The sequence below is a fragment of the Thunnus thynnus genome, chromosome 19 (genome assembly GCF_963924715.1).
Source record: "Thunnus thynnus chromosome 19, fThuThy2.1, whole genome shotgun sequence".
NCBI lineage: Eukaryota > Metazoa > Chordata > Actinopteri > Scombriformes > Scombridae > Thunnus > Thunnus thynnus.
The window spans coordinates 5,179,731-5,192,280 of record NC_089535.1 but is presented as its reverse complement, the minus strand read 5'-3'; the positions used below and the strand labels follow the sequence as shown (position 1 = coordinate 5,192,280).

The 12,550-nt window shown below is 39.7% G+C and overlaps 2 protein-coding genes across 3 annotated transcripts; both read right to left on the bottom strand.

Moving 5' to 3' along the window:
• Window positions 1-3,397: 3,397 nt before the first annotated feature.
• Window positions 3,398-5,266, bottom strand: LOC137170361 (uncharacterized). Its single transcript, XM_067573667.1, has 4 exons — window positions 4,969-5,266; window positions 4,752-4,864; window positions 4,558-4,627; window positions 3,398-4,440 (listed from the first exon to the last, which is right to left on the bottom strand). Exons 1-4 carry the CDS (start codon window positions 5,053-5,055, stop codon window positions 3,514-3,516), a joined length of 1,197 nt encoding a protein of 398 aa, XP_067429768.1. The 5' UTR covers window positions 5,056-5,266; the 3' UTR covers window positions 3,398-3,513.
• Window positions 5,267-8,078: 2,812 nt separating this feature from the next.
• Window positions 8,079-12,262, bottom strand: LOC137170754 (clumping factor B-like). 2 transcript variants are annotated; one of them, XM_067574317.1, is made up of 4 exons: window positions 12,222-12,262; window positions 9,170-9,262; window positions 8,895-9,083; window positions 8,079-8,671 (listed from the first exon to the last, which is right to left on the bottom strand). In XM_067574317.1, the coding sequence occupies exons 2-4, from the start codon at window positions 9,256-9,258 to the stop codon at window positions 8,515-8,517; spliced, it is 435 nt and encodes a 144-aa protein (XP_067430418.1). In that variant the 5' UTR covers window positions 9,259-9,262; window positions 12,222-12,262; the 3' UTR covers window positions 8,079-8,514. The 2 variants fall into 2 exon arrangements, with proteins under 2 accessions (XP_067430418.1, XP_067430419.1); XM_067574318.1 differs by having other exon boundaries at window positions 8,079-8,665.
• Window positions 12,263-12,550: the final 288 nt, after the last annotated feature.

The window sequence follows — 12,550 nt, the reverse complement described above, 5'->3', positions numbered from 1 at the left end:
AATTTCTCAGAGCCAATGTTGCTTGTTTTGTCCGACCAACATTCCCCCAAAAACTAGAGATTTGTTTTAATTTACTGACGAAGAAAAGCAGCAAATCTTCACGTTTGAGAAGCTGAAATTAGAGAATATTTGGTCTGATTACTTGAAAAATGATAATTATTGGATTATCAAAATAGTTGCCGATTAATTTTCTGTCAATTGACTAATAATTATCTAGCTATGTTGTTTTTTTAGAAGTATTTTTGGTGAACGATAGCAGTCAGTGCTAACTTTAGTCACTAACTAGTCAGTCGAATGTTTTCAATGTGAAGCAGCAGGAAATGTTGGTTTGTGAGGCTGATATCATCACATGTTGCATCGTTTCCCGCCACTAATGATGTAAACTACCATATAGACACGTAATTATAGAACGTAAATACATTGAATGGAACATTTTACCATGAATAGTATCAAAAATGGGCTTTTATTTCATGAAAATCAGAAAGATTATAAACAGAAATATTAAAACAAGTCGTGGTTTTATGTGCTGGAACTATTTGTTGACCGACTCACTTCTCAGAAACAGAGCCAGAGCCAGGCTAGCTGTTTCCCCCTACTTCCAGTCTTTATGCTAAGCTAAGCTAACAGCCTGATAACTCTAGAGTCATATATGGCGTACAGATATATAGATAGGAGACGATCTTCTCATCGAACTCTCCTGCAAGAAAGCAAATAAGCGTTAATTCCCAAAATGTCGAACTGTTCCTTTAATCTTCACCGTCAGCTGCGGTATTTAGGGGGAGTCTGATGTTTTTGTATCTGCATTATCATCGTACTGGTGAGAATCCACAACACTTGCCCTCTCATTTCAAACATGTGGCCTAAATATTCTCTCTCTTCGAGCCTTTCCCGACCTCTCTGCACATCTGCTCGCCGTCACTACGCCTTGAAAAACTGCAGCCTTTTTTTTTTTTGTTTTTTTTTGTTGGGCGATTGAACTTCGCTGCTGACTCAGAGTCTTTGAACTGAGCAAAAAAAGGAAGAAGCGGCTCTCCTCTTTTGCCTTGAGGGACGGTTCTCAACAAACCACTGATCCAGGATTGAACAGTGTCTCTCTGTAATATTAAGAATCATGAAATCAGTGTTTTTTGTTTTGTTTTTTCGGGAGCTGCTTCCTCCCACCTGGAGGACTCTGCTAACACCCGGCTGCTGCTGCATCACAGCAAGTGTTCTTTTGAAATGATTCCTCTCCTCCCGGGTGACCATCCACTGACTGAGTAATGAGATCTTCTGTAGTGTGGTGTACTGTATGCAGTTTTATCGTTGAACGGATTGAGTTTGTACTTGTCTAATGTTTAGTGGAGTGCTTGCTCGTGGTGTTTTGTGTCCAGATGTGTGGATGTGATGTGAGAGAGTGCGGCTGCTTATCAGCCAAATACTGTGTGTGTTCCTTTCTCTCTTCTTGTTTTTGTTTTTTTTTCTCTTCCCAGATGATAAAACTGCTCTCCATTTATCATGTAAGCAATTTAGATGCATAGACGTGCCTTCTATGCATATGCCTATGTGTATGTGATAGCTATTATTATTAAAAAAAACAAAACAAAAACAAAAAACAAAACAGTGCTCTTTAGTTCCACCGCCATTCAAGAACTTGTAACACTTTAATGTGAATTCATCCTGAACATCCTGAACAAAAAAAGGAAAAAAAAAAAAAAAAACGGTGATCGCAATGCAAACAAACTATATTTTTTAACGTGTATATTGTACATGAGTACCTGGTAGAGGAGAATGTACTTACTAAAACATATCTACTTGCCAATAAGATATACTGTATGTATATTCCTACAGCTTTCTCTCTGTGACACAGAGAGGGACCTTTCACAAAGCTTAAGAGGTTTATTGTATGACTTTCAATGCAGTTAACCATGTTAACTTCCTCAATAACAATAAATGGCTAGCTCATGCCTCATTAAAATGCTGTCTTTTGTGTGTGTGTGTGTGGTTTGTAGAATTTGTTTGGCCAACATTTTGAGTTGCAACAGTTTTGATAACAGAGAATTTTTTAAGCAAAAATGCCAAAAATTAGCTGTTTTCAGCTTCTCAAATGTGGCGATTTATTGCTTTTCTTTGTTGTACGTGATGATAAACTGTCAGACAAGACAGTTGAAGACATCACCTCAGGCTATGGGGAACTGACAGGAATTTTTCACTATTTTCTGACATTTTATAGACAAAAAATCTATAAAATAGTTAGTAGATTAATCGATAATCATTAGTTGCATCTCTACAACAATTGAAGAGACAAACTTGTTGATTCAGAGGAAGGATACAAGTAAAATTTACATGTTTGAATTAAATATTTGATTAGTTTCTTGATGTATTGTTTCTGTAGTGAATGTGGACCGAGACAAGTACTGCCTCCAAGATATGCTGATATAAATTCAGTAACTGCTCAAAACCAGTTTATCTCATTTGCTCCTAGACTGTGGTAATTGTGAAGCACCACTGCAGACAAAGTACAAGTCTTTTGAGCAAACATACCCACTCAAATCTGAAGTGAAGGCACAGAAAATATGATCGATCCACTTTGTTTTAGGATGCACATTATTTCATTTTTAAATGCAGCCCTTATTTTACTTGAAATGAGAAGAGAACGTGTATTTACTACCAGAGCACTGAGTGTATTATTACGTTGTTGGTGTATTTACTCATTCACACCTCAACATCAACTGTATTCATTGTTCTATGTGTTGATGTAGGCACATTTTGAACATCACTGCTCTAGTTTATTTAATGCAATTAAGCATTACAGACAGATATTACAGACACTGATTTTATTTAGTCTGCGTTGGTCTCCAGTCTTAACATGGAGGTCGTCACAGTGGTTGTCTCCTTGTGACCTTCTTGCTCAGGAGCTGTGGAAGCTGCTTCTCCTCGTCCAGCTCCTCCTGGACCTCCTGCTTCATTTGATGGAGACAGAATCTCCTCGCTGTGGTCCAGGCCTGTCAACAACGCTCAGTTAGACTGAAGTCTGGAGATTCACTATGTTTTACTCACCAGTTCAGCCATGAGGAGATGTTTTGTCTCTGGTCTCCCGATCATTTCTTGAAATCTGTAAAAATAAAAAAAGAGATTGTGTTATTTTTTACAACTGTTTTGTAAAAAAGCTGTAATATAATATGTCAGTTTTCTATCAGTATATGAGTCAAATAAACGGTCAGTTTGACTTACAAAGTTTCTTCCTGTCAGCAGCCAGGTCTTCATCTGTCTGACAGTGAAATGATCAGGGACTTGATTCTGGTCGTCACAGTGGTTGTCCCCTCATCCAGTGAGGAAACCTTTGTATGACCCCCCCCCAGAAGTCTCCCTTTTTGGTGTTCTATAGCACAGACATTGCTATTATTCTTATATAAGTACCCTCCCTCTCCTTCAGATGTCCCCCGTTTTAGTCCTCTGTGACAGACACTTGTGAAGCCTCTCTCCCCCCCAGAAGTCCCTCTTGTTGGTCTTCCGTGGCACAGACATTGCTATTATTTAGTCTTCAGAAGGACAATGGAAGCAGCGTGACATTGCCCTCCAAATGCCATGGAAGAAGGCACGCACTCTCTTCTTCCTCTTCATCTTTCTCTGAACTCCGAAGTCCTCAGCCTCCAACTCCTCCTGCAGGACCTCCAGCTCTGGCTCCATGTATATAATCACGTTGGTCTCCAGTCTTGAGGATGAGGATGTCCTCACAGGGCTTGTCTCATCCAACGAGACCTCTGGAGAAGCCGTCTTCTCCTCCAGAGGTCCCTCTTGTGACCCTACCGCCGTGCTGAGCTGAGGCTGAGGTCTGCATGCAGCAGCCTGCACTCTATTTTCCATATCTTGGATCGCAAAGATGACGTTCTCTCTTGCAGAAAAGAAGCTGTCATCATAGTCCATTATGTGGAAGATCTTCTGGGAGTAACGGTCAAACTCCTTTAAGATGGATTTGACCATGAATCTTGCTGCTATAGTGCAGACCCCGAGCAGAGGAGCTGCAGAGAGAGGTCCGTACCGAGGCAGACAGGGAGCTGCTGAGTCCCTCAGCAGTCTCCCAACCTCAACGCTGGCTGCTTCTATTTGGCCTGCAGACTTTGGTTCCTCCAGGAGGAACTTGAGAGTGGTGTTAATCACCTCCTGGATGACTGGTGCAGTGCTCTTCTGGAGGTCTAACAGCTCTTGTGGCTTCGCATCCCCTGAAGAGACGGGAGGAATGTGAGATCCACCAAAATATTTCAGCAGCTTGCTGAACAGTGATGGTAGATATGTTCGCACAGCCTTCTCTGCTTTTGGTTGGAAGACTGTAACAAACATCTGAAGGCCCTCCAGTGTGACCTTCCTGTTCAGCAGCTGTGAAAGCCGCTTCTCCTCGTCCAGCTCCTCCTGGACCTCCTGCTCGATTTGACTGAGGCAGAATCTCCTCTCTGTTGTCCAGGCCTGTCAACAACACTCAGTTAGTCTCAGCAATAAGATAATAAAGGTTTATAGTAGACTAGTGTTACATACAGGTTTACATATCAAACTACAGTCTGAAGATTCACTATATTTACTCACCAGTTCAGCCATGAGGAGATGTTTTGTCTCGAGTCTGCCATCATCATTCATTATTGTAATTTCCTGAGACCTGTAAAAATAAAAAATAAATTGTATTATTTTCTACAACTGCTACATGTTTGTAAAAAAGCTGTAATATAATATGTCAGTTTTCTATCAGTATATGAGTCAAATAAACTGTCAGTTTGACTTACTCCTCCACAAAGCTCCTTCCTGTCAGCAGCCAGGTCTTCATCTGTTGAACAGTTAGATGATCGGGGACTTGATCCTGCTGCTTCAGGAGCACGAATTGCCTCAGCATCATTTTCTGCAAGACAGATTCAGCAAACAATCAGTTCACAGAAACACCATATTATACTCAAATGTAACATTAAATTGAACAGTGCACCTTTACATTTGACAGTGACTTACTTCTGCTTGGTAGCGGCATCGCTCTTCTTCAGAGAGAGAGGATGGTCTCGTTTGTTGGACTCGTTTAAAGATGGCGTTGGCGTCCATTTTTAAGAGTTGTCAGTTTTCCACAGAGAGAAAAAAAACAATCAGTAAACAGGTTTGTCGAACGCAAGGAACGAATATGTCGGTTCAGAGGGTTTGGACAGCTGAGCGATCAGGTACCAAATGAGTGAGAATGTGCAATTGTTCCTCAAGTCAAGAATATTCGGAATGTAGATGTGTGTGACATCATCGACATTCTTGACACATCAAAGGACGGAACTGATGAGCAAATGAGCTTAACTCCGCCCACTGCATACCGTATTTTCTCTAATAGTGGCCGGGGCCTTTATTTTAATTGAACACCGGCCACTATTAGAGAAAATACGGTAATTTTGAAAAATGCAAAAAAGTGGTCAAGGGGCTGAGGGGGGGTTGTGGAGTGGGGTGGGGAGGGGGTGTGGGGGTGGATTATAGGGCCCCCGCCACTCAGCCTTGCAGATGATTTTTCCCAGTGGTCACTCACAGTATCGCAGCAAAAAATCCTGCGGCCCAAAAAGCATTTTCCCCATAGACCACCATTGTAAAAGAGACATCTGTAAAACTGTTGACAGGCAAACAACATCAATTATGACTCTTTTTATTATGAATTTTTGATCCTCTTTTTTTAAATGTAAAATCACAGTGTGACCTGAGCTGTTACTGAACCTGACTGACTGCAACTCAGCAGCTCTGCTCCGCAGCAGACAGGTTCAGTCAGACTTTCATCGGAGCTCCGGCTGCACATTTTTAAACAAGATTTTACCAGCTGATAACCGCAGGAACAAACAGCTTGAGAGTTGAAGAGCTGCAGGATGAGATGTGAGGAGGATTTCTGATGTTTTTGTGGCTGCCAGCAGCTCCTCCTCCTGCGGACAGTCACAGATGGAGAGACCCCCTCCAGCAGACCAGCGCCGCTGTTAGCTGCCGTTAGCTCCTGAAGCTAAAACTGTCTCAATCAGCATATATCAGAAAATGAGCACAGGGTTGGGGGAGGCGAGTGTTATCATTTTACCATTTATGTAAATTTCATGACGTAGAGACCTCACAAATGGTCAACTCTAAGTCAGCATTGGCCTTTTCAGGGCTGTTTTTTAACAGTGGATGACAAGTTGAGCCATTTTGAACCCATGAAATGCTGATTTTTATACAGTTGCTGTAAATGTCAGTAATAGATTGACATTAACAGCAGATAATTTACTGAATTTACATCTTTCAAACCATACTTGGCCATGTTTCCTCTAATACACAAAATAATTATAAATATAATACTATATACCATTCAGAAATGTAAATTATTGTAAATATATAGGAATAAAAGAGAAGGCTGGTGATATTCTGTATTTTTGTTTTTGTCGATAAATACCATGAGGAAACCAAAACTGACAAGTTCATTCTACTAACAAGTAGGCTGTTGTGTGTGTTGTGTTGTGTGCTATAGACCTCCACTGTTGTTCAAAAACTATTAAAATCACATCAATAAGCCACTAAATTATAGTTTATTTTAATTGGTCTCAGATACACCATCCTGCTGCTGTAAATACTCACTAGCAAAATATATATTAATCTTGCCGGTGAAAATAGCAGCTGATATGCATTTTCTCATGGTTAAAAACTTTAGCCTTATCTTCTAAATGTTTGCCTGGGAAAACACTACAATTAATAACAGTAATGTCCATGTTGTAAAGGTATTAAAGAACCACACCAATGGTTTTGCATGTTTTAGTCATTTTACTGTAAATCAAGTGTACTTTGAGTACAGCTTTTTTATTGTTCCATTTGGTTTTCATTCATTTTCTGCATCGTATGAAAATCAAATAGCAGATTTGAAACTTATTGTGTAATTATTATTATTGTATCTGACTCAATTTCACACTTGATGGATGTACTGCTGAGGGACAAAGGCCCCGCTCAGTTAAACTGCCCGAGAGAGAAGAAGAAACGCACACAGGAGAGAAAAACAGAGGCGGAAGCAATATAACTAGCCAATAGGAACTGTCTGTCTGTATGTCCTTCACGTATCTTTTGAACTGTTCATCAGATCAACTCCATATTTGGCTGATGTATGGCTGGGGAACAAAGTGAGTGCAGTGTCGAATTTGGTGCAATTTGGACACACGATATGTTTAATATTGGTAAAGTTTAAATAAACCAGTGCTCAATGAGCCACTCCGCTGTGCAGGGGCAGGACGGAGCTTCAGGATTCTGCCGATTGACTCCAGCATGTCAGGGAGAAAGAAGAGATGAAGTGTGATTTGAGTCAGAGAAAAGTGCTCTAAAGAGAGAAAAGAAGACAGCAAAAACAATCAAGAATGGACACTTCGACCCCGTGTCTAGACAGAAAGCGTAGTGTCGGCAGCACGTTTAGCAGAGCAGCAGTGAGTGACTACACAGGAGGCGTTCTGGTACACTGTTGAGTGTAGGTCACCGCGTTTTGGAAGTGTTCCCAGCCAAATATATGACTGTAGTTACAAGCATAAAATGGAACAAATACTTCCCATGGGCAGTTCAAAACCAGTTTGTCTCACTCCGAGACGGTGGCTATTGTGAAGCGCCACTACTGACAAAGTACAAGTGTTTTGAGCAAACTAACCCACTCAAATCCGAACTGAAGGCACAGAGAATGAAAAATGTAGTTTACTGAAGTGTGTTTGCATTTGAAGTAGTTGAAATACTGAGGGAAGTTGAAGTGGCAATAAAAATACTGCGCTGAAAGAAATGTAAGTGATCATTTGAGCTGGAAGAGATGAAAACAGAAAAAAAACCTGTTGAAATTGTAGTTAGAAGCAGAACTTTTAGTTTAGGTGTAAGCACTGAGTGAAGTTCAAGTGTCGCTAGATGTGAAAGTTCTGAACGGAGTTGAAGTGTAGAGCTGCCACCTCATCAACGGGCAGATGATGTTTGGAACTGGAAACTTTTAAAGGGATGTTAATGAAGCAGGTCGGCAGGCAGGAGTCCAAACGTAGCAGAAAATATTGGTACCCTTCCACTTTTTTAAAAAAAAAAAAACCCTCAATTTCCTCTGTATTAAGTTGAAACTGACAGAAGTATATGGTACTCACCATTCTTTATTTCACATTGAATGTAAAAAATATTTTGTTGAACATCACTGTTCCAGTACAGATAAGAGCATTACATTACCCTAGTTTCTAATGTAGAAGCATAAAGGACTGTCTACCACATAGTGGAAATTGACATAATAATAATAATAATCATCATCATCATCATTACTATCATGTGCCGAATGTTAGCAGCTTACATTAGAACAGTTAAACATATCCAGTCCTTAAAACTTTCTCTCTGTGTTTTTGGTTTTGGAAAGGTTAGAAAAAATAATGCTCTGGGTATTGAGCATTGCTGTTATTATAATTCAATGCACATCTCCTCAGATATGAGAATATACATGTATATTTAAAAGATTCATGTTGAAATGTTGAAATTTATGTTGAAAAGAGATGTATTTGGCAAAACCTTTAGAGTTACATTTTATATTTTAGTTACAGCTGACCTCTTTGCGACAAGAGGTTGTCGTTTGAAATGAATGTTGTGATCAGGTGACTGGTCGCTCTTGGAGGACACAGCTAGGGTCCGGTCCGGGTCCAGATTCAGGTCCGGAAGCAGCAGAGTCTGGTCTCTGCTGGATCTCGATAGAAAAGAAACAATTACAGCTTTATTAAAGCTCACGAATTCAGTAAAATTCTTTCTGGAAATGATATAATTACAGATAGAGGTCATTGAATGAATGAATGAATTTATTGAATATCAATGAATACTCTCAAATATATAAACTGAGAACTGTTCATGCTGATTTAGATTTTAGCTAATATTGATCATATTGCCTGATTTTACTACTGAAAACAACGTACTTTTTATCAGATGAATGTCGTTTGAAATCAATTGAACAAAGGTTCGACTGGTCGCTCTTTAAAGACACACAGCTGGGTTCAGGTTCAGGTTCAGGTTCAGGTTCAGGTTCAGGTTCAGGTTCAGGTCCAGGTCCAGGTCCAGGTCTAAGTCCAGATCCAGCAAAGTCTGGTCTGACCCAGTATGGGCTTCTACACAACACACACAGAGCTTTAAGTGTGAATAATGATGATGGATTAATGTAACAGTGATGGACAGTTAGAGATCCTCAACTCACCTCTGAGCTTTAGTCTGGAGGTCATGTTCCACACACAGAGAGCTTTTAGAGGGAGGGACTCCCTCCTCTCTCTCCTCACACTGATCCATGCTGCTGAAATCACATCCACATCAGTCACACACACTTTCTACCTTCATCTGGAAAGGAAACATGAATCATCCTTTACATCATTTCTCCTGTGAAATCCTAAATATCAGCTGCTCCTCCTGTGATTGACTGTTATTTTCTGTGCTATATTAGTGTGAATGCAGCCAGACAGCAATGTGAGACAGAGAAAGCTGTCATCGGCTGCTGCAGTTCTTTTATCAGTCAACTAGATGGTGTCATGAGGCTGCAGTGAAGTGAAGAGCAGCACACACGATGCACGGAGGAGGATTTACATTCACTGACTGGATTTGAAAGGAAGCTTCATTAATATTCAGTAAATTTAACACCAATAAACAACATTTAAAAAGTTTCAGTAGTGCATGATTATGCATGATCCTCCATTTAAATAAAAAAGCCAGAGTGTGCAGGATGCAATAGCAGATCAGCTGTTCCAAAGCGTCACCCCAATTATTAGGGACCGAGCCCAAAAGGCAGAGGAAACAATTGTTTTTCGTGTGTTTGTTTATTTGTTTGTGTGTTTCTTTCTTTATTATTACGGGACATCACACCTAAATTTGACCCCCTAAACATGCTCAAAAACTCACCAAATTTGGCATACACATCAGGTCTGGTGAAAAATTTGATAAAATGTAAAAATTAACCCCTTAAGTGCCAAAATGTGCTCTCTAGTGCCACCTATGTCACTAAAATGGCCGCCACGGCAATACACACTCATTATAAAATCACAGGAGGAGCAAGAAAAGACTTTAAAACTCACACTCTAATATCTCAAAAACAACACAAGATAGAAAAAACATGTAAATTTAAGATTTGTAGGTCAAAGTCTCGTGACTCATTTAAGGTTCAAATGAAGTTTGTATCTAAAACTATGTGGAAACAGTAAATGTTCAAAAAGATGTGGGTTCACTCACACTCTCCATTCAAATATATGAGTATTTTTCTGTGTCCAGCTGCAGTTACTTATTGTCTCTACACGCCTGACAGTACACATGTCGATCAAATTTTCAAAATAAAAGCACGCCACACTTGTAAGAAATATCCCTCATTTTTAAAAAGCAAAATGATCTGATCCCGACGGGCCAGAGTGCGAGGTCCCGACCAACGCTGCTTGCAGCTTTAATTATAATTTACTTTTCATGGGATTTCTTTTACAGTGAATACAAACATAAATAAGCACCACGTGTTAAACTTGTCACACTAGTTGATATCTAACAAATGTAATTTGGTTTGAAATTCAGTTTGTTGTGTAAGTAACAATATTATTTTGTATAGAATGTTTTGATTGTGGTGATGACAACCTGATACTGTCAGTGATGCAAAGCAATGATGTCTCACTCTGATGTGTCACTCTGATCAAAGTGTCAGCTATTTCCTGGAATGAGTCAGATCTTCATCTGTCGAGGAGGCAGGACAGGAATATCTGAAAACCAATCCGACCTCTTAAAACACAATCAATGGCAGTGCTGTCATTTAAAAAAAACTGTTCATGTGATCTGTGTTTGGAGATGCAGCTAAAAATAATTTTCATTATCGATTAATCAATGAATTGTTTGGTCTATAAAATGTCGGAAAATGGTGAAAAGCGTCGATCACTCTTTCCCAGAGTCCAAGATGACATCCTCAAATGTCTTGTTTTGTCCACAACCCAAAGATATTCAGTTTACCGTCATAGTGGACTAATTGTTGCAGCTCTGTCTGTGTTAGTACTCAGAGGGCAAAAATCATTTCTACTGACAAATAAGAGAAGATGGGGGGAAAACCCTCCAACATGTGACTCAGTCTGCTCAACAAAGACAAGTAAAGTTAATATCTTTGTGATGCTGACATGCAGTAAGATGCAGTTTGTAGATGTTCATCTTTCTTGCATTTGTACTAAAATTCTGCACAACAGATTTTTAACTTCATCTAATTTCTCCTCGTTGGTTTTTAAGGATCTGAGAGTGAGCAGTTATTCTAATTCCTGATTCAGTGTTCAATGTTTCAGCTGAGTCAGACCTGATAGAAGAGGAGGAGGGGTGCTTTTTTATTTGAGAGACAACATCAAATGTGAAAGTATGATTTACAATGTAGGTTAGAATATGTTGGGATGAAAATAATCTTGTCCCAACAAATGTCTTTTAAGATCATATGTGTATAGGCCCACTTCTGCAGATGACACTTTCTATGATCAACTCACAGAAGTCTTTAAAGAGTGCAATCTCAACAAAGAATTATTACTTAAGGGTGATTTTGATGTGAACTGGGAGGATAAATCTAAGAGGAAAAAACTAAAAATGATCACAGAGAAATTCCATCAAGAATAACTAGTAAAAGGCCCAACTAGGATTGCAAAATGCTCCAGTACACAAATTGATCTGATATTTACTAGCAAACCAGAAAGAATAACTAAAAGTTATCATTTAATCACTGGCTTATCTGCAACCTGACATGTTTCCCTTTGAGCTAAAGTCGTAGATGCGCCCCATTTAATGGGCTTGCTCTGAAACCTCTACAACCTTGGCTAGGGGATTGTACAACTCAATCCATAAGAATGTACAATTTATGCAATTTATTTCCATTGAATGGCGGATTCATAGTAGATCGGCTGCTGAATTTAGTGTCTCAGACTGCAGGAGGAGCGGCTCATCTCTGCTTTCTCTACAGACTGATTAATGCAGGATAAACCCTCCGTCAGTCATCAGTAAGTAGTGGGACACAGTAATAAAACGCTGTGTTCAACCACTGAGGATGAACTCACCTCAATTGTTACTCCACACTTTAAAACTCTTCAACCACAAAATATCGAAGAATGTTCCAGCCGTTAACGTTAGTTGTGAGTTCACTTGTAGTTTCCAAACCACAATTTTAAAAACCAAACGGCAGATTTTCTAGAAGGTCAAAGCGCTAACGACATGCACAAAGAGCCATTGAAGTGTCAAACGCTGAAAATTGTCGGTTACATTACCTTTAGATGGAGAGAAGACGCTGAGTCAAGATGTCAGAGACACTCGAAGCAATCATACAGGAAATAAGCGGGAAGAGAGAGCGCGAGCTGCTGTTTGTTGCTGAACCGCAGTTAGTGCCACCTGTCACGTTTTGTGATCGATCGCCTCACCACAACGGAGGGCCACACAGAGAAAAAATGTTTGAGATTACGAGAAAAAAGTCATAACATTACAAGAATAAAGTCGTAACTCTACGAGATAAAAGTGATGTAACCTATTTCTACTTCCAGCCATCTCCTCTTAAGAGACAATTTCTTCCAAGTCCGTACTTTCTACAGAATTTCAAAGT